The 27,139-nt window shown below is 42.5% G+C and overlaps 1 protein-coding gene across 1 annotated transcript in view; it reads right to left on the bottom strand.

The window, feature by feature from the left end:
• Positions 1-858: 858 nt before the first annotated feature.
• The window catches only part of LOC128832395 (collagen alpha-6(VI) chain-like), a 125,020-nt gene continuing 98,739 nt past the window's right edge, over positions 859-27,139 (bottom strand). The window contains exons 35-39 of the mRNA XM_054019735.1: positions 14,023-14,113; positions 12,698-13,369; positions 4,230-4,323; positions 3,733-3,995; positions 859-1,629 (exon numbers count right to left, since the gene is read on the bottom strand). Of these exons, the coding sequence (XP_053875710.1) occupies positions 1,457-1,629; positions 3,733-3,995; positions 4,230-4,323; positions 12,698-13,369; positions 14,023-14,113 (1,293 nt within the window). The 3' untranslated portion in view covers positions 859-1,456. The remainder of the gene's footprint in view (positions 1,630-3,732; positions 3,996-4,229; positions 4,324-12,697; positions 13,370-14,022; positions 14,114-27,139) is intronic.

Below are 27,139 nucleotides of genomic sequence, written 5' to 3' on the forward strand. Positions count from 1 at the left end.
ACATAGCACCACTTGAGCAGGAGGGATTGGAAGAGCCCCTCCTCAGAATTTTCCATAGCCCAGTGGTTAGGGCACACTCCTGCCAGGTGGGAGATAGGGATTCCAATCCCTGCTCAAATCAGGCAAAGGGATGATTTGAACCTGGGACTCCCACATTCTGAGGAGTGCTTTACCCCCTGCATTAAAGGTCATAAGGGAACCATATCTTCCTCTGATATTTTGTGCATGGCCTGATCTGTTAGGTGTCCTCTGAGAACACCGACCTGATTAGGCCCCACAAGTGAGCCTGACGGGGAATACCCAGTCTGAGCATCCTGCTGGGCCTTAGGTATGAGCTAGGTGGCCAGGTGTCTGGACAGTGGCACTGTGTGCATGCTGAATGGCAACATTTAAGGTGCCTAAGGACTTTGTCATCTGTCCTTCAAGGTGTCTAATGAGTTAGGGTTTTGAGGACCTAAATTTTGGATTTAGGAGGCTAAAATGGCAGTTAGGCACTAATCCCTTTGTGCATCTAGCACCTATAGCTGCAAAGCCACATGGTTCCACTGGGCAATAAAACTCAGTGCCAGGTAGCATCATGAACAGGCTCTAAAAGTCATAGCATGTGCACTTAAAAACCAAAAACAAACCCAACCTGAAATTCTTTGTACTTTAAAGAAAAATACATGGCTTTCACAGCAGTACCAAACACTAATGACCTAACTCTTCTGTACTTGTCCTACACAATCATTGGCATTTCATCTGTGTATTGATCCCTCAGTGAAAGGAATTTGAGCTATGCTGATTTATATGCGCTGAGAAGCCAATCTACAAGGCTGTCAAAATCAATTTTAAGAAACACAGTGGCACACACCTTAATATTTTAGGCAGAATGAATTTATTCATATTGGGTTCTTTAAAAAAAGGCTAAGAATGAGGCTACATTAGACACAGACCAGAGGGACCTGTCATAGTTCTACATCTTTTGAGAGCTAAAATGTTGTTTTGGTCCATTCTTTAAGTAAGATAAATTCATACCAATGAACCAAAACACTTTGACATCAACATCTCACCTCCAATATTATTTTATAAAAATGTCTGAAGTATTGATTTATTTTCTTCAGTACATTTAAAAAGTGCACATTTTGGTGATATGGAGCAATATCAAGTGTTAGTATTAATTTTTACCTTACCCTTTTAAATAATGCACTGTTGGCTAAGAAAATAATATTTCCTAGATCAGTTCTTCCTAAATCAGGCCAACTGAACAATTTTTGTAACTCCATTTTCATTATTCAGTTAGCAGGTAAGAAACAAGTAAAAATGCCCTCTTGCCACATGGATTTTAATAAGGATGTATTTGTTTTACCTGAAATTTAGAAGCAGTATTGTTAACTTAGAGCTTTTTCTTTTAATCTCTTTTCCCCCCTTTGTCCTTACAGCATAGTTGAAGTGAAGTGGTTTGACTGTCTCCACTCTAGGAAGATGCTATGCACAAGGCTTCACATTCCTCTTGAGTTTCAAATCTGTTTTTGTTGCCTCCACAGCCGCCATACCAGAATGGACTGCAGACTTTCTGCTCTTTGTCATAATACCACTTCAGATCGTAATCTTGACACTCTCCTCCATCATGATCCACTGCACAAGCATCTAAAAAAGGCAAATAAAGGTTATGGTTAAAGTTTGTGAGGGAGAGAACCAAAATCATCAGAGCTGGTACTTCAGAGGCAAAGAATATTCTATTGAAGCTGGCAGACAAAAGAATTAGTAAGCTTTCTCGGGTCTTACTAGAGAACATGTTGTCTCTCTAGAACATGGTTGGTTGGAGGGGACACGATTCTACTCTCACTTCAACTAATGAGGTTTTGAAATGAGCGGAGCTAGGAAAACAGAAGTGAAGGGAGAAAAGTAAGGCCATATGGTTTTAGTGTCTAGGCTGGTTTATAAAACAGTTATACCTGGTCTATAGTGATCAGGCAAATCATGTTAGCATGAACTGTCTTAACTATGTAAAACCTGTTCTTATTTTATCCTATTGTAGATGTGTTCATAAAGAAGTGTTACAAACACATCTTCCTTCCAGAAAATGACACTAAAGGCCATGCTTAACAGGAGAAATCCATGAAAGTCTCTGATCCAAGTCAAGTGGTGATAAGTTAGATTGGATATACGCTGTTCAGAAAATAGGTATAAGTAGTGTAACCTGCAGCAATTTGGTATGCAGCCAGCCAGAGTTTGATCACATTTACACCAGTGTAAATTCAGACTCACTCGGCTGAAGTCAAAGGAGTGACTCCAAATTTTCACAAGTGTATGAAATCAGAATCTGGCACAGCAGGAAAGCCAGGTATGAGGAAAGCAAACAGGAGGATGTAAAATAGTGTGGGACAATAACTTTGGGTAGGTCCACACTACCCGTCCGATTCGGCAGGTAGAGATCGATCTTCTGGGATCGATTTATCACGTCTCATCTGGACGCGATAAATCGATCCCAGAAGCGCTCCCCCGTCGACTGCGGAACTCCTGCTCTCCGAGAGGAGGAAGCGCTGTCGACGGGGGAGCTTGCCTGCGCCGCGTGGACCCGCAGTAAGTAAACTGAGTTAGATCTAGGAAACATCGACTTCAGCTACGCTATTCTCATAGCTGAAGTTGCGTTTCCTAGATCGATCCCCCGCCCCAGAGTGGACCAGCCCTTTATCTCATACTCTCCATCTTACCTTTCTTCCTCATCAGCATGGACATGCTGAATTGCAAATCAGTGCCAGGTACAGCTCCTTACAGCAGGGAATCCCAAACTGTGGTAAGTGTATGCAGTGAATTGATGAAACATTTTTTTTTAAGTAGGTGGTAAGTGAACCAATGAAGTTTGGGAACTGCTAGATTATACAAGTCTTTTGAGAAGTTTATATCACTATCAATGAATTAACTGGAGAACCATAAGCTACAGCATGTAAATTATATTCTATTTGCATTGCAGCACTCGATCAACATACAAACACTCCCCACACCCATGCATCTGCCCTTTGTCAACAGGAATTCTATTGGGTTGTAGATTTTCAAACAGGTGAGGGGGAGCCACTAAATTAAATGTGGGTAACTCTTGTGGAATTTTTGTGACAATATATCTAGTAATCAGATCTTTAACTTCCAGCCTATTGCATAATATAAAGAAAATCTGCAATGAAATACACACAGCTAGATGGAAAGTGAAAGGTTATCATTGGCAGGGTATGATGAGCCTCTGTTTGGATGGGGACATACCTGATGGATGACTCAGTCTCTTGTGCAAGAATGGGCGATAGTGGAATCACAGATGTACTGTCCCCCGTGTTAAGCCCGTCGTCCCAGGAAAGGTTAGTGTTCAGCAGAAGCGGCTCTGTTAGCTCACTAATAATAGAGCAATTTGCTGAGAGTGTCAATATCCTAGCAGGCTTTGAGGATTCAGTTTAATCTGGACTGACAACAATTAGCTGCCAGTTTATTTTGTTTAACTAGAACTGCAGCTTTATTTCTCTAATAAAACATTCTAGATCCAAGTTAAAGACTAAACGACAGCAGCAGTTTTGCCCTCTGTTACACACATGGAAATTGCACAAAGCAAATTAGGCTGTATTTCATTAGTTTGGCCAACAAAAAGCTTAAGAAGCCAGGGAACTGACTAAATACTATGAGTCTGAGCCAAAGCCCATTGCAAGCAACAGCAGTCTTTCCACTGACTTCAAAGGGCTTTGCCTCAGGACCTAGAAACCATACCATAGTTGGCATACGCAGCTCCAGTTTCTATTGTCTCCTCTAAGTTTTCTTCATTCTTTTCTGGGGCTTCTCCATATTCCTCTAGCTTGGCCTCTTCAGCATTGTCCTCTGTGAAATACTCCTCCTCAAAATCATATTTTTCTTCTTGTCCGACATCCACTGGTTCCTGAGTGGCTTCTGTAATTTCTTCTATCACTCTGCTTTTCATTAGCTCTTCCAAATTCCCACCACCGTCAATTCCACCAAATTCAGGGAAAGGCATCCTGCGGGGGAAATACCCCACTTTAGCAATAGTTTGTATGTGAAGAAGGTGCAAAAGGCTCATTCACTCAAGTTATTGCTAATGGAGAACTTTGGGCCTGAACCTGTTTCCATGAAAGCTAATGGGAATTTTGCCATTGCCTTCAAGGGGACAGGTCCTTTATTAGGAGAACAGGCTGTACATATGCAATTGTACTCCCCACACCACTGCAACAATTCAGAAGGAGTTACACTACCTCTCCAGAACAGCTACTTGCTGTTGTGCATCTCCTCGATTTAAGGTTTCACACTCTTCTTGCAGTTCTGGAGAAGGATAACTGTTCAGTCCCCCTGTTGGAAGATCAGAGGTAGCAAAATCTAAGGAAATGCATGAAATTATTCTTGTGAATTCAAGTAAGCACCTTCCAATAAATAAGCATAGCACACCTAGAGAGACTGCAACCAAGAAACAGGACAAAGAGGAAATAAGTCCACAGAAAATAGCACTGGAGATCACCCATATAGCCTGTCCAATAACAGAGGCTCAGGAGACTCCAGATTCACCTTGTGTAGATGCATCTGATTCTCTAATATACTGAATATCTTTTTATAGAAGCTGGAGCTTCTATTAAATGTATTCCTGGTGTGGCTTGAAATCAATGAGAGGTTCAAAAATTATACTTGGTGCTTCTATATTGCTTATCTCAAAATGCTTATGAACATTAATAAATTATTCCTCATATCTGTGAAAATCGGGAAGTATTATCCTCACTTCACAGAGGTGGGGAGGAAATGAGATAGAGAGTAAGTGATTTGCTAATAGTCACAGAGGAAGTCTGTGGTAAAACCAAGAATAGAACTTAGTTCTTCCTTGACTGCACACCTGATCCTCTTCTTTAGGGAAGAGGGAAGTCAAGGGGATTGCATGTGTAAAAATGTACCTCAGAATTTGACCCAAGACATCATTAGAATGTAATGTTTTGTATTATAGGTATTTCTATGGTGCTCATCACTATAGTATCAGAATGGAGTTTACCTTCTTTTGTATACTAAGTGTAGTGCCCCTTCTCCATCCAGTTACCTCCTTTAATGCCAATCTGTTTACAGGTTTTGATGGACAGGTCTGGGTTCTTTTTGATCTCGCCACCCACTCAGCAGAGTGTATCTTCTTTATTTTTTCCTATGAATTTATTTGGCGGTGCCTCCACACCTCTTGTTCCTTCCTGGCAGGGTCACCAGGGCAGCTTGGGAGGAAAATTCTAACCACAGGGTAATTCCCACTTACTTGCCAGATAGCTGAAGATTTCCAAGAAATAACACAAAAAGAACAGGAGTACTTGTGGCACCTTAGAGACTAACAAATTTATTAGAGCATAAACTTTCGTGGACTACAGCCCACTTTTTCGGATGGATCCGAAGAAGTGGGCTGTAGTCCACGAAAGCTTATGCTCTAATAAATTTGTTAGTCTCTAAGGTGCCACAAGTACTCCTGTTCTTTTTGCAGATACAGACTAACACAGCTGCTACTCTGAAACAAGAAATAACACAAACACATAGAATATATTCAACACAATAATTAAACAGGAGACAAATATAACATAACAGCGTAAAACACTATTGTTAGGTTCACCAGTGCCCACGCTGCTAATACCTGGGACTTTCCGTAGTCACATGACTTGATGTAGCAAATGTAAGCTCAGTGTCCCATTGGTACGCGTACTTTGTTGGGGACCTTGATGACCTATGACCACAAAATTCTTCTCTGCAGTGATTTAGCAGTGTGGCTGACTGGGTTCAGTACAGCCCAAAGGACTCACAAAGGGGAGAAGGTGGTAAATCCATCCACAGGTTTAATATGCAGCAGGTTATAAAATCCCCAAACCTTCACTCCCTGGCTTGAGGACACAGTTCAGGGAGTAGGGAGATCCCAAAACAAATTCCCTGACTGACTAACTCAAAGATGGTGCACTCACAAACTCTACAAATAATCCTCAGGTTCAGAGATGACTCTGGACTCCTCAGTCACTGCAGAGAGGCTGATCTCTGCTGGCAGGGATCCTCTTCAGGCAGGAATCAGGCTGTTTCGGTCCCAGGATTTCCCCTCACCACAAAGAGGTGCAGGGCTCAAGGTGCAGATTACACAACGGTACTAAAATCCAAACTGTAGTCTCCTAGCCCAGTATCCAGACACACACACAGAGCAAGCAACAGTCCTGAACTAGCAGACAGAGCAGAGCTGACCATGTGGTGACTGGTCTCACCTAGGGAGCTGGAGGGCTAAGTCAGCCTGGCTAGGGAAGTTTCCCAGTAAAACTCTACAAACTGGGAAACATCAGTGGAGAAGGAAAAGCCGGGATCTTGCTTTCAGGTCCCTAGAGGCCAGTTCTCAGGGGGAACCCTGTATGTAGGCCTGGGACTTACTTAGGGTGACCAGACACCCGATAAAATCGGGACTGTCCCAATTTTGAGGTGTTTGTCCCACGTCCCGACCGAAGTATGGTAGGGATGCCATTTGTCCGGATATTTTGTTTTGGGGTTGTTTTTGTTTTTTTTACACTCACCCGTCCGGCGGCAATTCGGTGGAGGGTCCTGTCACTGATGGTCTTCAGCAGCATTTCGGCGGTGGGGGCTTCTGTCTTTGGTGGCTTATTACTCACCGCCGAAATGCCACCGAAGACCGTCAGCGACTGAAGGACCCTCTGCCGAATTACCGCCAAAGACCCGGACAGGTGAGTGTAACAATTAAAAAGGTGCCCCCCGGCCCCACAGCGGTCCCGATATTTTCCACTTAGCATCTGGTCACCCTAGACTTACTAGTTCCCCACACAGTCAGTCCTGCCCTTGCCCTGGCTGGCTGCAGACTGACTCAAAAATGGCTTCTTCCCTTTCCTGAACTCCCTGGGAGGGACATCTCACTCCCTATTGGTTGCCGAGCAGACTCTGAGTTTGCCTTGGCTTCCCCTCCCTACCAGGGACAGTGTGCCTTTCCCTGAGCTGCCAGCAGACAGAGCCCCAGGAATCTAGGTAATCTCCTTGGGGGTTACATAAGTGTAGTAAGATGAGGCATAAACCCTTGTATCAGAGGCCTGAGGCCTGAACTAAAGTAATGGTCAAGACTTTGCTAATGTAAAGCAAAGTTAAACTGTGAGTCAGAGGCAGGCCCTGCTCACAGAAGTTGGCAATAGGAAGGCTGCTAATTGCACGTATACACATATCTAAAAGGTATCAAGTACTAGTAGGATGAACATGTGCCAGGATGGCACCAGAACATTCTGGTACGAACACATTCCACAGAGATAATGAGGAACAGGCTGACCCATCCTAAAGACAGGGTCCAAAGGATAATATGATGGATAGAGTTGTTTGTTCGAACCAACATGTACCAGGAGAGAGGCAGAACCCCAACACGCAGAGGGGTTGTACCTCGATGCATCAGGAGTGATGTATAACTTGTTTGTACCTGTGTATAAGAATGCATCCCTGAGTGGATATCTTTGTCTGGCCTAGGGGGCAGTGGAGAGTCCCGCCACTGACTGAGCCGGTCCATTGTCAGGGGCACATATTCGTAGTATGTCCTGTAGAGTTTGTGGGAAACTATTACTGTGCTTCATTTGACAATAAACCTGGCTGGGTGCCTTTGTACCTTATCAGAGTTTGTGGTCATTGGGGGTTCTCTCAGGTCAGCTGTGTCAGCTATCTGCGCAGAGCCAGGACAGCACACAGAGGGAACACACACACGCAGCCGACTGTTATCAACATTGAACAGAGCAGAGCACCACACCGGTGTCGTCTGACGACATTGGTGACCCCGACCGCTGATCTGGTGAGTAAGCGAGTTGTCCGCTGTGGGAATCGTGATCTAACCACAAGCTAGGGAGCCCCCTTAATCCCTCCCTGCAAATCCCCACAGACTTTAAAAAATATAATGGGGAAGAAACATGTCATGTAAATTGTAAGGCTAGGGCAGAGACTGTAGCCTCAAAATATAAAATATTGCAAACTATAACCATGGCTGTTAAATGGTTAAAGCAGCACGCCACAAAATTGGTGGGCCAAGTAACAGTAACAAAGAAAGAGTTACAAGAATCAAAAGAAGCAACAAAGCCCTGGAATGCTCCCACCCCCCTTGCAGGGAGGCAAGCAGCCCAGAGACAACCAGCACAGAAACAGAATAAAACATTGGAAACAGCTGCAAGGAACCTACAAAAAATACATGTGCTGTCCCCTGTTATAAATATTGATGGTAAACAGCAGGCTTCAGATAGCTACCCTGTGCCTGAAGAATGGGGAGAGAAGTGGAAAAAGATGGCCCTAGTAAAATTAAAAGATGAAACAGGGTCCACTGCAGTACAACCACTACCTTATGATAAAAGCCAGGGTCTGGTAAAACATAAACCGGGACCTAGACTCGTGCACAAATGGAAAAAGTAGCACACAATACTTTCACTGAATTGGTAAATCAAATGAAGGAAAAAATGGAACAGTTCACAGAGCACATTACAAGACAGGAGCTGCGACTCACTCGCAGAGGAGTGAATAAAAAGGAATTTCAAAGTCAAACACTAAAATTGAGCAGGTTAACACCTAAAATTGATGCATTAACATATGGAGTTGCCCAACAACAGTTAACTGCAGGAAAAAAAGGGCATTCCTTCAATCTGTTTGGCATGCAGACAAAATTAACAGCCACTGGGGGAACAAATTCAGGTTTTACAAGAGCAGATAATTACCCTCACTCTCATCTCAGAGCCAGGATAAAAAGCCAAAGTGCAGTTTCCCAACTGCTTTCACATACGGCACCACACTCCACACTCAGCTAAAAATATAACCTCCTTTCTCAAATATTTTTACATATCAGTATGTTTTCTTTTATATCCTTTATCAGTTTGCTACACTTGCTGCTGCTGCCTGTACCTTAAGAGTTAATCTCTCTTGGCTCAAGTTTCACTACCTTCCTAGGTAGCTCTTCACCCTCCCACCCCCTCCTTTCCCTGCCTCTCCTTACTTGGACTCTTTGTGTTAAAAGTTATAGTTTTTACAGAAACCTCGAAAAGAAAAAGCAACTGACAACAGAAGAAAACAGGAAATACAAAGAAAACAAAATAAAAACTTTACTTTAAATAAATCCAGTAAATTAATTATTTTAACCCTTCAGGAATGCAACAGCTGGAATTATTCCTAACTTTCTTGAAGACATGGTTGCCAAGCAACAGAAATGGACATTGCTTCTAATCCTACCCACTCACTAATATTTGAAACATGGGCTTTTCTTATTTCCATATAGCAGAGTTTTAAAATAATGTTAAATATAAAGTAATGCAAAATTCCTTGTTACCAAATTAATACAATACATTTGGCAAATATTAATATATTTTTATCAGTTTTTGTTAAAAGTTTTAAATGAAGTAATAACTTGTTTATTCAAATGTTTAACCATTTTTATTTTTGTTTGCCTTATTTTGTATAGTTATTAATAGAATTCTGGTGCCATTTGTTTTTAATTGTAAGTTTTTCCTGTATATCATGTGTGTTCTCCTGTGTTGTATGTTGTGTGTGTCACGTGATTTTTTTTATTTTTATTTTGTTGCAACAAAAGTCAATTTTATTCCATTTAAAAAATATATGTATATGTGGTACTACACTATTTTAAGATCATGGTTGGGGTATAATCATAGTATTATTAACACCAATTGTTTTTTGCAAATTTCAAAAAGGTTTAGGTTACAGATATATGTACATATATTTCTGCCTCAACAAATAATGCAATTGCAAACAAAAATAATTATTTTATTAATCACATTTTTGTTTTGTTTTTAAAGGTTTTTTTATTTGTTATTCAAAGAAAAAATGAAGGGGAAACCTCAACATTAGGGTAAAGATAATATTAACAAAATGTCAATTTCTTGTTTGGGTGTTTATAAACTTGTTTGCACTTTTAAATATAGTTATAAGAATGTGATAGCAAAAATGTTTAAAAATAACAATTTATGCATAAAGCTAACCAAACAATTTCAACAGGTTTCCACATTTTCAACAGGTTTCCACCTTTGGCTTCTACACACAACAAGCATCATGAAAGTTTAATATCCTCAAAGTATTTGCATGGACCTGTTTGGGTTTTTATAAACTAGTTTATAAACTAGTCCCTATTACATAGTTTGTTTACAATGTAATATGGACAAAGTTAAACTTTGTATTAAGTTTGGGTTACTGAAAACAAAAACAAACAAAAAACTTTACTATGTTAACTAACAAAAGTTGTTGCATCCCATAGACCAAAGACACCAGAAAATATCACGACCTGAAGACACCAGAAAATATTAGTATACAGTGAAGAAACCCCCAAGCATCAAGAAAAGAAAAATGAAGTGCTGCATAAATAAGAGACTGGTCAAATACACCCCTGTCTACCATATATGAACAATTAAGTTAACAATCAGCTAAAAACCACTTGCTGGACCAGGATAAACTGTCATTTAATTTCAACTTGGTTACTGGGTAAAAACAACTATAATATTGTTGTACTGTTGTATTATTGCTGTACAACATTTACAATGTGCATAACCTTGCTAAACTGTTGAACCAACACACAGGTAAAAATCAACAAAGGAATGGCAGCAAACAACCTGAAGGCCAGGAGAAACAAATTGGTTAAAAATAAATTGTTACACAGTAACTACAAATGAAGTATATAAAATTCCCTGTTAGTACTGGTCACAATTTGGGATCAGTAACACTGCATCCTAACTGAGGCACATGTTATTCAAAACAATTTTGTTCAGAGTCTGGGTACCAATACTACATCCTGACACAGCAATATTTGAGAAATTGGTTATTGTCCACTCAGTAGGTTTTCTGAAAAACAAAAATAACTGGATCTACGTCAACTACTGGTGTACCACAGGGCAATGCAATCCGTGGAACAGAGAAGCTAGCCATTCCTGTTTCCTGCCCAGCAAAGCTTACCAGAGGGTGACAACCAGCAGTAAGTTAAACCCATAATATGAATGCACAGTACTGGGTAGAAACTAATTACAGGACATTTATATATAAAGGCCTCATTTGTAGTGTCACTACTCCAAATTTCTGTTTTACTTCTCATATACATAATACTGTGGAACACACTATAACAATACCTATTTCAAAAACACTCAGCCTACTATAGGGTGACCAGATATCCCGATTTTATAGGGACAGTCCTGATTTTTGGGTCTTTTTCTTATATAGGCTCCTATTACCCGCCCACCCCCGTCCTGATTTTTCACATTTACTGTCTGGTTACCCTAGCCTACTACTAATGATGATACAGGTGATAACTGCAATTACCCTAATAGGAGTGTGTTTCTATCTGTGTCACCAAAGTAAAAGGGATAGAGTACAACACCAGACTGGAAAAACATGGTTATCCTTCGATATAAGGTGGTGTCATATGTACGCATACATATACTACACATATATACCCATATATGCTACAAATATATATGCCATATCCATATTATTCATATATATTAATTATTTGGAATTGCCTCTAAGGCTCAATCATAATACTACATTCCTCAGTCATGGTCTCGGGCCTAACATTCCCATGCCCACTATAAGGGACTACAATCAATTGGAAAATAAAATCTGTCCATCAGTCGTACGAGGGAATGTGCAGTCTAAAGACAGGTGGGGCATGAGTGTATGGATGGTAAAATAAGGAAACCACGTAACAGTGTTTAGCCCACTGGGTTATCCTGAGTCCATGCATTATGCTTTTCTGGGACGATGGGTAAACATCCTCCCCATAAAAAGACAAAAAGTGGGGGAATGTAGTAAGATAAGGCCCTGAAACATATACCCTTGTATCAGAGGCCTGGTATGAGGCCTGAGGCCTGAACTAAAGTAATGGTCAAGACTTTGCTAATGTAAAGCAAAGTTAAGCTGTGAGCCAGAGGCAGGCCCTGCTCACAGAAGTTGGCAAGAAGAAGGCTGCTAATTGCACGTATACACATATCTAAAAGGTATCAAGTACTAGTAGGATGAACATGTGCCAGGATGGCACCAGAACATTCTGGTACGAACACATTCCACAGAGATAATGAGGAACAGGCTGACCCATCCTAAAGACAGGGTCAAAAGGATAATATGATGGATAGAGTTGTTTGTTCGAACCAACATGTACCAGGAGAGAGAGAGCACCCCAACACGCAAAGGGGTTGTACCTCAATGCATCAGGAGTGATGTATAACTTGTTTGTACCTGTGTATAAGAATGCATCTCTGAGTGGATATCTTTGTCTGGCCTAGGGGGCAGTGGAGAGTCCCGCCACTGACTGAGCCGGTCCATTGTCGGGGGCACATATTCGTAGTATGTCCTGTAGAATCTGCGGGAAACTATTACTGTGCTTCATTTGACAATAAACCTGGCTGGGTGCCTTCGTATCTTATCAGAGTCTGTGGTCATTGGGGGTTCTCTCATGTCTGCTGTGTCAGCTATCTGCGCAGAGCCAGGACAGCACACAGAGGGAACACACATACACAGCCGACTGTTATCAACATTGAACAGAGCAGAGCACTACACTGTGATGTCTGATGACACTAAGCATGACATTATAAAAGCTCAAAAACTTCTTTTACTAGAAATTCTTGTGCTTCTCATGACTGATGGTGAATGTGCATGACTAATGGTGAAGCATTTCTCACTGCTTCAGTAACAGAAATAAGTTGAATTGTGTGCTACTTACGTTTTAGGAGGTTTAGGAAGACACGACTAAACTTCTGAGCATATGCCATTTCAAGTTTCAGAACCCTGCCCAGCTGCACTAGATGTTGTTCTGCTGGGAAGCTCGAAAGCTCTGTCAGCTCGCTGCTGGTAATATCGTTTCCAAGTGCTAGGGTGAACATGATGAATCCTTGGCACTTGGCTTGCAGTGAGACCTCTCTCAGTTTCTGTCTGTCCCACGAACTCGTCTTACTTCCAAGTATTGTAAATATGACCCTGTGTTGTCTCGGATTGGGGGCTTTGAAAAATATATTGTCAATTATCCATTGCAGAGCATGACCAATGGCAGATGGCCCTTCCAGCTGGTGAGCAGATTCTTGGATATGTCTCTTCATCAAATTTTTACCACTGTACGTGATCAGATCAAACTCTTTGTTCACTGGGCTTGTGTTTCTGTTGGAGATAAAGCTTCGAGGAGCCTGCTGCACCAGTGCTACCCTCGCCCCTTCATTCGATACCCTCGGCTGTGAGGCGATAACAAAGTGATCGAGCATGGTACTCACAAAGTCTTTGGCTCTCTCAAACTCATCACTGTCAATGCTGTCAGAGCTGTCCATGACATAAGTGATGTCCATGTTCACCATGACTGGTGGGGGAACGGTCACTTCACAGTTTGTATCTGGTTTGCATTTATCTAGGCAGGAAGCATTGAACTGTAAGCTATTTTACAGTGTAACAAAAGCAATCACTTTAAAACTGAAGTGAGACTATTTTTTTTTCATTTAAAAAGTTTGTCTTAAAAATTATTTTGAAAGCTCTTATAAATTGGTCTGATAAACTATATTGACGGACTCCCTCTAAATTATGTTCTGAGATCTCATGGGACATAACACAGCAGTGGTAAAAGAAAATAGCCAACATGTGTTGAAGAGCTCATCTGTTTTTTCTTTCCTTGAAGCCTAACAAAATAAACAATACTGGAACAAACTCTACTTTTTAATCTGACTGTTGGCTGTCATTCCTAAATATATCTGTCCATCAACTCCCTCTTCCTTCTCCCTGCTGGAAATGTGGAAGTTACAGTAAACGAGCCTCCTTTCCCAGAAGCATAACTCTATTTTGAGTAACTTCCACTAGAAGGAAAATGCCAAATGTAATCATTTCTTTCACCACGCAGAGGACAACTAAACAGCATTTTTCTTCTTATCTCTAATTTTTACTATCTATCTTGGCTAGAAAATTATTGCACTAATATCCGGAGGATTTGTTGCTGTGAACATCAGCGCATGGATACAACAACAGGCACAACTAGCACTGATTTTGGTTAAGTGAAATGAGCATCCTTACCATAGCAGAGTGTGCAATATGTGATGCTTTCCAAGCGCTCATCCTGCTGCCTTTCCCAAATAAGCAGTTGAAATCTTCTAGTGTCATCCATCTGTTTTAAAGCAAACATGTAAGTAGCTTAAACAAGAAGAACTGCACTCAAAGACTAGACCGCTTTTCTGAACTAAGGGTATTTCTCTGCTGCAACAAACGCCGTCCATAACTGAACGGGTTAATGGTTATAACACTGAACAGACCCAAGCGAGAAATTGCATAACTTCTTGGGTGCTGTGCCAGTTGCCCATAAGCCCCTGCAGTTGCTGTCCATAATTGGGACAATTAACATCTGGAGGAGACAAAACACTCAGAATGGAAGGAAAAGTTAGCAAAAAATAACAAAAATCAACCCCCACTCTGATAAAGTACATCTGAAATAAAACTTTATATAAATACTGGATCCAAGTAGGAAGGTCTTGTAGGTAAAGTGTTGTACTAAGATTCAAGATAAGCTTTCAGTTCTGGCTCTGCCACAGTCATTCTATTCTCACCAGCAACCACGCACCGCACCATAACAACTCTAACTCAGGAACCAACCCATGCAACAAACCTCGATGTCAACTCTGCCCACATATCTACACCAGCAACACCATCACAGGACCTAACCAGGTCAGCTACAACATCACCGGCTCATTCACCTGCACGTCCACCAATGTTATATATGCCATCATATGTCAGCAATGCCCCTCTGCTATGTACATTGGCCAAACTGGACAGTCACTACGCAAGAGGATAAATGGACACAAGTCAGATATCAGGAATGGAAATATACAAAAACCTGTAGGAGAACACTTCAACCTCCCTGGCCATACAATAGCAGATGTAAAGGTAGCCATCTTACAGCAAAAAAACTTCAGGACCAGACTCCAAAGAGAAACTGCTGAGCTCCAGTTCATTTGCAAATTTGACACCATCAGATCAGGATTAAACAAAGACTGTGAATGGCTATTCAACTACAGAAGCAGTTTCTCCTCCCTTGGTGTTCACACCTCAACTGCTAGCAGAGCACCTCACCCTCCCTGATTGAACTAACCTCGTTATCTCCAAACTGATTTATACCTGCCTCTGGAGATTTCCATTACTTGCATCTGAAGAAGTGAGGTTCTTACCCATGAAAGCTTATGCTCCCAATACTTCTGTTAGTCTCAAAGGTGCCACAGGACCCTCTGTTGCTTTTTACAGATTCAGACTAACACGGCTACCCCTCTGATACTTGACAGTCATTCTATGTGACTTTAGGCAAGTTGCTAAACCTCTCTGTGCTAAGTTCCTGTCTGCAAAATGGAGATAATAATGCTTCATTTCTCCAACATTTTGTCTGCCTTATCTAGATCTTTAGGGCAGGTACTGACTTCTCACTCTGCATTTGCAGAGCACTAGGCAAAACAGGCTTCAGATCCTGGTTGGGACTGTTAGGTGCTACTGCAAACAAATAATATAGTTAAACACCACAGAACCTGATACCATGCTAACTTGTGGAGAACTAAAAGAATTCTTCCACTGTCTCTGCCTCAAAGAATTCTTTCACAAGAATGATGACACCACTCACAATTGCCATGTCCTCACCGACAATTTAAGAAAAAAGAATCTTCTGACTGGATAGCTCAGAGTGCAGAAACCCACACTCTTGATTATTACAGTGATTGCTTCAGGAAAAAAAATTAACTGCAAAATCCTTGACAAACATCACATCCACCATAATCTCTCCACCCACCAAAAGAACAGCCATATAGTACCCAAAATCTGAGCACCAGATAGTGATCAAACTGGCAAACAAAAAGTGCGCCATTGTAGTCCTCAACCATGAAGTCAACTGACAACTCTCCTACACCACCTACTATAAAGACCCCACACCACAATTTACTCAGGAATTTAAGGATACCATCAAATCCTTCTCCATACAACTCCAAGAGAAACTCCACAATCTCACCCACCCACCCAAGCAACCTTCTACATGCTTCCAAGATACACAAACAAGGGAACCCAGGAAGACCCATCATATCTGGCCACAGCACCCTTAGTGAAGGAATATCGGGACTCATAAAACCCATCCTCAAATCATTCATCACACAAAGGGCCAGGTTCATCCAGGACACAACTGATTTCCTCCACAAAGTCCGCAAGATTAACAGCCTCCCTCAGAACACCAGCCTCGCCACCATGGATGTCAACTCCTTATACACCAACATCCCTCACAATGATGGCATAGTTGCCTACCTGAAATATTTACAAGACAATGGACAATCCTCAGATATCCACTCCAAACACATCATCAAACTCATCCATTTCATCCTTACTCATAACAATTTTGCATTCAATAACAAACATTTTGTTCAAACCATGGGAACAGCCCTGGGTACTATGATGGCTCCCCAATATGCCAATCTCTTCATGGGCCACCTTTGAAGAAGAATTGCTGGACCAATGCACTATGAAACCAATAATACATCAATGATATTTTTCATCCTCTGGACAGACAGCTTAAACTCCCTAATAGATTTTCACCAAAACTTCAACAACCACCACCCATCCATTAAACTCTCTCTGGAACACTCCCATGCTAGCATCAACTTCCTGGACACCACAATCCGTTTCAACAATGGAACCTTACAGACAACCATGCACAAGAAACCCCCAGATCACCACACCTACTCTTCATAGATCCAGTAACCACCCCAAACACACCAATAAATCTGTTATCTACAGCCAGGCACTCAGATACCACAGAATACGCTCCAAGGAGAAAGTTCGGGATATATAGTTTAATACACTTAAAATTGCCTTCGCCAAACAAGGACACTGCACCAGAGAAGTAGATTGTGTCATGAAACCTGCCACCCAAATGCCCCCAAGAGAACCTGCTTCAATACAGAAATAAACCCCCCTCTGACTGCACGCCCATAGCTGTCACCTACCACCCCACACTGGAACTCAGACAGGATATCAAACTACCACCCAACTCAATTGGGACCCCATCCTTAAAACAATCTTTCCTGAACCTCCCAACAAGTCCCCCCCAACATCACAAGCTCATCATCAGGAACAAGCTCCCCACAGACCAGGACACACCAACTCAAAGTGGCACCAGACCCTGCCAGAACAACAGATGCAAAATCTGCAGACATATCTCCACTGCTACAATGAGCAACACCCCCCACAACACACCTTTCAAGATCCATGGATCGTTCGCAGGCCTCTCTCAACATGTGGTATGTCTGATCCCGTGCACTAAATGCCCCAATAACAAATATGTGGGTGAAACCAGACCCTCGCTATGCTCTCAAATGAACTCACACAGGAAAATGATAGATAAAAACAACCTATTACCTATGGGTGAACACTTTTCAGAAAGCAATCACTCTATATCTGACCTATCTGTCCTCATCCTCAAAGGAACCTGCACAACACTTTCAAAACATGAGCCTGAGTGCTTAAATTCATAACTTTCCTAGACACTAAAAATCTGGACATAAGAACGGCCATACTGGGTCAGACCAATGGTCCATCTAGCCCAGTATCCTGTCTTCCAACGCTGGCCAATGCCAGGTGCTTCCTAGGGACAGGCAATCATCGAGTGATCCATCCCCTGTTGTCCACTCCCAGCTTCTGGCAATCAGAGGCTAGGGATACTCAGAACATAGGGTTGCATCCCTGATCATCTTGCATCTTGGCCAATGGCCATTGATGGACCTAACCTCCATTAGTTCTTTTTTTAACCCTGTTACAGCTTTGGCCTTCACAACATCCCGACAATGAGTAACATTGTATTGTGTGAAGAAGTACTTCCTTGTGTGTGTTTTTAAACCTGCTGCGTATTAATTTTATTGGGTGACCCCTGGTTCTTGTGTTTATCTGAAGGAGTAAATAACACTTTCCATATTCACTTTCTCTACACCAGTCACAATTTTATGTACTTCTATGATATCTCTCTGAGTCGTCTCTTTTCCAAGCTGAAAAGTCCCAGTCTTTTTCATGTCTCCTCATACAGAGGCTGTTCCATGCCCCAATATTCCTTCCCCGCCCCCACCCGCCCCCCGCCTTCTCAGTAGCTGTTCCAGTTCTAATAGATCTTTTTTGTGATGGGGCGATTTTGTTCCCCAGTCACCCAGTTCTGTGAGATCCCGTTGTAACTCTTTGCAGTCAGCTTTGGAGGAGGCAGCATGGACCGGGGGAGCTGAGGGTTGTGGGGAGATGGGTGGAATACAAGAGCAGTTCCCCTGAAACTGTGACAATAATATTTTATTTCATTTTTTCTAGAGGCCCTACTCTAACATAGTACTTAAACATGCTTAAGTTCAAGCACTTGAGCAGTTGCACTGATTTCAATGGGACTACTCAGATGCTTATAAGTGAGCATATGATTAAGAGTTTGCTGGATTGGGGCCTCAATGACAGAATATATTTAATCAGAACTGGAAAGTCACACTATTAAACTTTATAATGTTAATAGCAAAAGTCGGACAGTTGTGAGGCTTCCATCCAAATTCAAGTTTCTAAACTTCAGATCCAAACCCAAGCCACATCACAAGAGTATTGGGATTTGGAATTCTGAACTGGCCATTCATAAAAATAAACTTGAGCTGTGAAGGTGAAATCTGGACCTAGATCTGATCTTCCTCATGTTTCTAAGTTGTTTGGATTCTGTGTCCTAGTTTTGGGTCCATCTCTGGTTAAAAGTGAACTGTAAAGAGAAAAGGGAATGGCAGGCAAGCTGAGAAATGTGACTTGACCATCCCTGCTAACTGGGCTGGGCACAGGAGATTGAGCACAGAAATCCGTTTTAATTTACTTTCCAAAAATTCTTTCAAATCACTACCCTCCTGCCATGAAATCTGTTTTTACAGGTTTGCTAATGATGCCCCATATTCATCATTCTGTGATACTACAGATACCAGAGGAGTCAGATGTCAGATGAGACCTTATAGCCACCAGGAGGGTTAGCATGAGATTTCTGGTACTTGTGGTGCCCAAGAGAGCCAATGTGTCTCCTTGTAAACCCAGAAGGGAGAGCAGATTTAAATGGCGAGGAAAAATAATTGTATATGGTTACACTAGAACTAATTCCTGACTTAATTATTGGGTGCTGATATTATCACAAGAGCTTTAAAAGATCACATCAAAGGATTGGTTTACAAATATCTCTGTTCTTCATATCAGTGGTTCTCAACCTTTCCAGACTACTTTACCCCTTTCAGGAGTTTGATTTCAGCCCCAAGTGGCAGGGCCCAGGCTTTGACTTCAGCATGCATATCTTAGCTTCGCAGGGATCCTGCTTGCCACCCCCTAATGCTGGCCCTGCACTTGCAACTTTCCCACTCAAACCCATCCCACAGCCCCATGGGGGTCACCAACACCCAGATTGAGAAATACCAATCTAGTATATAGAGCAGTATAAACACATCAATGTCTGTATGAAATTACAGTTTCTACTGATTTTGCTAGTGCTTTTTACGTAGCCTGTTGTAAAACTAGGCAAATATCTAGATGAGTTGAAAACTAGGCAAATATCTAGATGGTCTATCCCATGGAAGACCTCTACGTACATCCAGGGGTATGTGTATCCCTGGTTGAGAACCACTGCTTCCAATTGATAAAATACATTGTAGTAAGAAGAGGCCCTGAGACACAAACTCTTGGTATCAGAGGCCCGGTATGAGGCCTGAACTGAAGTAATAGTCAAGGCGTGGCTAACATAAAGCAAAGTTAGGCTGTGAGCCAGAGGCAGGCCCTGCTCACAGAAGTTGGCAAGAGGAAGGCTGCTAAAAGCACGTATACACATATAAGCAATAATAAGATGAACGTATGCCAGGATGGCATCAGAACAGCCTGGTACGAACACTTCCCACACAGATAACAAGGAATAGGCAGACCCAGCCTAAAGACAGTATGAAAGGATAATATGATGGATAGGCAATAAGAAAGGACAATACGATGGATAGACAATATGAAAGGACGATACGATGGATAGACAGCATGATGAATAGACTTATTTGGTCGAACCAACCTGTACCAGGAGAAAGACAACACTCTAATGCATAGAAGGGCTGTACCTCACTGCCTTCAATGATGCATAACCTGTTTGTACCTGGATATAAGAATGCATCCCTGAGTGGACGTCTTTGTCTGACCTAGGAGTGGCAAATTTGCAGTGGCAAATCCCGCAACTGACTGAGCCAGTACATTGTCAGGGCGCACATATGTACTAGCAGAACTGTAGACATCTGATCTGGGGAGCTAGAGACTGCGTTTCGTTTGACAGTAAACCTGGCCGGGTGCCTTTGTACCTTATCAGAGTCTGTGGTCATTGGCGATTCTCTCGGGGTCTGCTGTGTCAGCTATCTGCAGAGCCAGGGCAGCACACAGAGGGAACACACACACGCAGCCGACTGATATCAACATTGAACAGAGCAGAGCACCACACCGGTGACGTCTGACGACATTGGTGACCCCGACCGCTGATCTGGTGAGTAAGCGAGTTGTCCACTATGGGAATCGTGATCTAACATGACAGAAAACCACGAGCTAGGGAACCCCCTTAACTCCTTCCTGCAAATCCCCACAGAGTTTAAAAAATATAATGGGGAAGAAACATGTAATGTAATTTGTAAGGCCAGGGCAGAGACTGTAGGCTTAAAATGTAAAATATTGCAAACTATAACCATGGCTGTTAAATGGTTCATACAGCATGCTACAAAATTGGCGGGGCCAGTAACAGTAACAAAGAAAGAGTTACAAGAATCAAAAGAAGCAACAAATCCCTGGAATGCTCCCACCCCCCTTCCAGGGGAGGCAAGCAGCCCAGAGACAACCAGCACAGGAACAGAATAAAACATTGGAAACAGCTGCAAGGAACCTACAAAAAATACATGTGCCGTCCCCTGTTATAAATATTTGTGGTCAACAACAGGCTTCAGGTAGCTACATGAAGAATGGGGACAGAATAATGTGCCAGAAGAATGGGGACAGAAGTGGAAAAAGGTGGCCCTAGTAAAATTAAAAGATGAAACGGGGTCCACTGCAGTGCAACCACTACCTTATGATAAAAGCCAGGTTCTGGTACAATAGGGTTACCATATTTCAGCAAGCAAAAAAGAGGACGGGAGGAGCCCTGCCCTAGCCCCGCCCCTGCCCCTCCCACTTCCCGCCCCCCCAGAACTCCCAACCCTCCCCCCCGTTCCTTGTCCCCTGACTGCCCCCTCCTGGGACCCCTGCCCCTAACTGCCCCCCAGGACTCCACTCCCTATCTAAGCCTCCCTGCCTCTTGTCCCCTGACTGCCCCAACCCTTATCCACACCCCCACCCCCACCCCCAGACAGACCCCTGGGACTCCCACGCCCCATCCAACCACTCCCCACCCCCTGACAGCCCCCCCCCCCGAACTCCCAACCCATCTAAACCCCTCTGCTCCCTGTCCCCTGACTGCTCCGATCCCTCTCCGCACTCCTGCCCCCTGACAGCCCCCCCCAGAACTCCCAACCCATCTAAACCTCTCTGCTCCCTGTCCCCTGACTGCTCCGATCCCTCTCCCCACTCCTGCCCCCTTGACAGCCCCCCCCAGAACTCCCAACCCATCTAAACCTCTCTGCTCCCTGTCCCCTGACTGCTCCGATCCCTCTCCCCACTCCTGCCCCCTGACAGCCCCCCCCAGAACTCCCAACCCATCTAAACCTCTCTGCTCCCTGTCCCCTGACTGCTCCGATCCCTCTCCCCACTCCTGCCCCCTGACAGCCCCCCCCCAGAACTCCCAGCTCCCCACCCCCCTGCTCCTTGTCCCCTGACTGCCCCTTCCTGGGACCCCTGCTCCTAACTGCCCTCCAGAACCCCACCCCTAAGCCTCCCTGTTCCTTGTCCCCTAACTGCCCCCTCCTAAGACCCCCCCCAACTGCCCCCCAGGACCCTACCCCCTACCTGTACCCTGACTGCCCAAAACTTTCTCCACCCCCCCAAAAGCCCCCCCCGTTTCTTGACTGCCCCCTCCAGAACCTTCCTGCCCCCGGTCCCCCTTACCCTGCTGCTCAGAACAGGGTGTTGGGCTCTGTGCGAGCCGAGCCGGACACGTGGCTGCACTTCCCAGCACAACAAAACCCGGTCCCTGGCCCTGCACAACAAAACCCGGTCCCTGGCCCTGCACAGTGCTGCCGGACCGGGTTGCAGGAGAGGCCAACTCAGAATGCAGGGCAGCTCCGGCTCCTCTACAGCTGCTCAGGAGTCCAGCCCGGGATTTTTCTGCAGCCCTCCCAGCCGCTCGCTCTGCCGGGGGAGGGGGAAATCCCGGACATTGTGAGTGCTTTACAAATTCCCCCCGGACGCTATTTTTAGCGCGAAAAGGAGGACATGTCCGGGTAAATCCGGACGAATGGTAACCCTAGGTACAACCTAGACTGGTGCCTGTCAAAATGGGACAAGTAAGTGCAGATGGAAAAAGTAGCACACAATACTTTCACTGAATTGGTAAATCAAATGAAGGGAAATATGGAACAGTTCACAGAGCACATTAGGAGACAGGAGCTGCGACTCGATCACAGGAGTGTGAATAAAAAGGAATTTCAAAGAAAAAAACAAAATTAAGCAGGTTAACACCTAGAATTGATGTATTAACACATGGAGTTGCCCAAAAACAGTTAACTGCAGCAAAAAATGGCATTCCTTCAATCTGTTTGGCATGCAGACAAAAGCAACAGGCACTGGAGGAACAAATTCAGGTCTTACAAGAGCAGGTAACTACCCCCACTCTCCTCTCAAAGCCAGGATAAAAACTAGGAGCGCAGTAATGCAGGTTCCCAACTGCTTTGACCCACGGAACCACACTCCGCACTCTTATCTAAAAATATATCCTGCTTTCTCAAATATTTTTCCATGCTGGTTAAGTTTTTTCCTTTATATGCTTTCTCGGTTTGCTAAACTCGCCGCCGCTGCTGCCCGTACTTTCAAATACTTTGATAGAGTTAATCTGTCTTGGCTCAGGTCTCACTACCTTCCTAGTTGCTCTTCACCCCCCACTTTTTCCCCCGCCTCTCCTCACTTTGGCTCTCTCTTTGTTTAAAAGTTAAACGTTATAGATTTTATAGAAACCTCCAAAAGATAAAGTAATTGAAAACAGAACAAAACAAACTAAAAGAAAACAAGATAAAAACTTTAAATAAATCCAGGAAATTAATTATTTTAACCTTTAGGAATGCAACAGCTGGGGTTATTCCTAACTTTCTTGAAGATATGGTTGCCAAGCAACAGAAATGTACACTCTGCTTGTAATTCTAACCACTAACTATTATTTGATACATGGGCTTTTCTTTTTTCCATATAGCAGAGTTTTAAAATAATGTTAAATATAAAATAATGCAAAATTCCTTGTTACCAAATTAATACAATAAATTTGGCAAATATTAATATATTCTTATCAATTTTTGTTAAAAGTTTTAAATAAGGTAATAATTTGTTTAGTCAAATGTTTAACTCTTTTAATTTTTTGTTTTTGTTTGTCTTATTTTGTATAGTTATGAATAGAATTCTGGTGCCATTTGTTTTTAATTGTAAGTTTGTCCTGTATGTCATGTGTGTTGTCCTGTGCTGTATGTTGTGTGTGTCACATGACTATTTATTATTTTTATTTTGTTGCAACAAAAGTCAATTTTATACCCTTTTAAAATATATGTATATGTGGTACCACACTATTTTATTATGGTTGGTGTATAACCATCATGTTATTATTAATACCATTTTTCCCAACGTTCAACAAGGTCTCAGTTATAAATATATGTACATATATTTCTGCCTCAACAAATAATGAAATTGCAAACAAAAATAATTCTCTTTTATTAATCACAGTTTTGTTTTGTTTTTTAAAGTTTTTTTTATTTTTTATTCAAAGAAAAAATGAAGGGAAAACCTCAACATTAAGGTAAAGATAATATTAACAAAATGTCAATTTCTTGTTTGGGTTTTTATAAACTTGTTTGCACTTTTAAATATAGTTATAAGAATGTGATAGCAAAAATGTTTAAAAATAACAATTTATGCATAAAGCTAACCAAACAATTTCAACAGGTTTCCATGTTTCCAACAGGTTTTCACCTTCGGCTCCCAAACATAACAAAGCATCATGAAAGTTTAATACCCTCAAAGTATTTTCATGGACCTGTATTTAAAATTTATTTTGGTTTAATTTTATAGTTGGTTTAATTTTATACACTTTTCTTCTCTTATGTTATGTTAATGGGAAGCCGTGGTTGTTAAAGTTTGTGCTTCTAAACAGTTAACAAGAGTGAAGTTGGTATCACAAGCAAAGTAACTCTAAAAAGCTTGTTAAAATTATGTTACTAACTCTATTGCTGAAACAAAGTGTTCAGCAAGGGAAAGCAATACACCTTCTCATGGAAGATTGTGAGCATCTATTTTAGCCATTAAGCATTACATTTAGCATAAAATATTAGTAATGTACCTCAAGTGAAAATGAATGTCTATACAACAATTGCAAAAGTATAGCTTGTGTATAAAAGACTTGGTTGTATTACATTGTAAACACTAAATTAATCTGTGTATTAAATTTGGGTTACTAGAAACAAGAGAAATGTAAAAACAAACAAAAACTTTATTATGTTAACTAACTTAAGAACAAAGACACCAGAAGATATCTGTATACAGTGAAGAAATCCCGAAGCATCAAGAAAAGAAAAATGAAGTGTTGCATAAATAAGAGACTGGTCAAATACACTTCTATCTACCCTATATGGACAATTAATTTAACATTCAGCTAAAAACCACTAGCTGGACCAGGATAAACTGTCATTTAATTTCAACTTGGTTACTGGGTAAAAACAACTATAATATTGTTGTACTGTTGTATTATTGCTGTACAACATTTACAATGTGCATAACTTTGCTAAACTGTTTAACCAACACACAGGTAAAAATCAACAAATGAATGGTGGCAAACAACATGAAGGCCAGGAAAAAAACAAATTGGTAAAGAAATTAAGTTACACAGTAACTACAATTGGGTAAACAAAGGGAACACACGCATGCAGACTGTTATCAACATTGAACAGAGCAGAGAATCACACCGGTGGCATCTGACGACATACATCAGTGCAATCGAGAGCTTTTTCATGTGTAGCTCTCTTTTAGAACAGTCTCCATGTGCTATTACATAGTATCATAAAATATGACATCAAAAGCAGCTCTAGAAATCATAATTCCTTTGTCTCTTGAGTACTTGCCCTAAATGCTACTGCATACCATCAGCACCTTTAAATTGTGCCCTCCCCGCCCCCCACTATCAGCAGTTACCAGTCGCCTCTTGTTTGAACTTTCAAGAAATGTCAAGAACCCTCCAGGCAAGAAAATGAATTTGCAACCCAGGGAATAAACAACAAGACTGAAATGTAGACAATAAATTAAAGTAAATCTGAGGCTTCACAATAATCTTATTTTGTTTGGATTATAGTTCTGTATGGTCTTGCCCTTTGGAAAGCATTTGTTAGAGCAAGAATAAAATATATGGTCCTGAAATGTGTTGCTTTAGCTTGCCAGTGTGACCTTCCTCTGTGGTGGCCAGACATATGGCTTTTATTCATCCCGTTGATTTTAATATATTGCTACATAGCAGGCTGATTAGCTGTGTTTAACAATGGAAAACAGAATCTGACCCTTAATTTCCTAAAGGCAAAATTCCTTGTGGTGCTGGTGGTAATAAGGACTGCCTCTTAAAATATACTGTGAATACATGTAACATGGTGTTCATTATGAGATTTTTGTTACTGCAGTTATCTGGTGTTGTTAACTTCACTTAGGGTATGTCTACACTACGAAATTAGGTCGAATTTATAGAAGCCGGTTTTATAGAAATCGGTTGTATACAGTCGATTGTGTGTGTCCCCACATAAAATGCTCTAAGTGCATTAAGTCGGCGGACTGCGTCCACAGTACCGAGGCTAGCATCGACTTCCGGAGCGTTGCACTATGGGTAGCTATCCCACAGTTCCCGCAGTCTCCGCCACCCATTGGAATTCTGGGTTGAGATCCCAATGCCTGAATGATGCAAAACAGTGTCGCGGGGGGTTCTGGGTACATGTCGTCAGGCACCTCCCCCTCCATCAGAGCAACGGCAGACAGTCAATTCGCACCTTTTTACCTGGGTTACCTGTGCAGACAACATACCACGCCAAGCATGGAGCCTGCTCTGCTCAGCTCAGCTCACCGTCACCATATGTCATCTGGGTGCTGGCAGACGTGGTACTGCATTGCTACACAGCAGCAGCTAATTGCCTTTTGGCAGTAGACAGTGCAGTATGACTGGTAGCCTTCATCGGCGATCAGGGTGCTGGCAGACGTGGGGCTGGTAGATGTGGGGCTGCATTGCACACAGCAGCAGCCCCTTACTTTTTGGTAGAAAATGGTGTATTACGACTGGTATCCGTCGTCGTCGTACTGCAGTGGATGAAACTCCGTATGTCCCCCAGTCGCTGTCTTCCCAATGACGATGATGGCTATCAGTTGTAGTATGCTATTTTCTGCCAAGCACCCAGAAGATGCCGAGGGCTATCAGTCATGCTGCACCTTCATCTGCCAGCTTAAGATGTAAAAAATAGATTTGTTCTGTATTCATTTGCTTCCCCCTCCCTCCGTGAAATCAAAGGCCTGCTAAACCCAGGGTTTTGAGTTCAATCTTTGGGGGGGCCATTCTGTGTGACAGTTGTTTGTGTTTCTCCCTGATGCACAGCCACCTTTGTTGATTTTAATTCCCTCTACCTGTACGCCATGTCGTCACTCGCACCTCCCTCCCTCCCTCCGTCCGTCAGATACTAGTTCGCACGTTTTTTCAGACCAGACGCCATAGCACTGGGATAATGGAGCCCGCTCAGATCACTGCGGCAATTATGACCACTATGAACACCACGTGCATTGTCCTGGAGTATATGCAGAGCCAGGACATGCCAAAGCAAAACCAGGACCAGCCGAGGAGGCGATTGCAGCACGCCGACGAGAGTGATGAGGAAATTGACATGGACATAGACCTCTCACAAGGCACAGGCCCCAGCAATGTGCAAATCATGGTGTTACTGGGGCAGGTTCATGCTGTGGA

The sequence above is a fragment of the Malaclemys terrapin genome, chromosome 2, assembly GCF_027887155.1.
Source record: "Malaclemys terrapin pileata isolate rMalTer1 chromosome 2, rMalTer1.hap1, whole genome shotgun sequence".
Classification (NCBI taxonomy): Eukaryota; Metazoa; Chordata; order Testudines; family Emydidae; genus Malaclemys; species Malaclemys terrapin.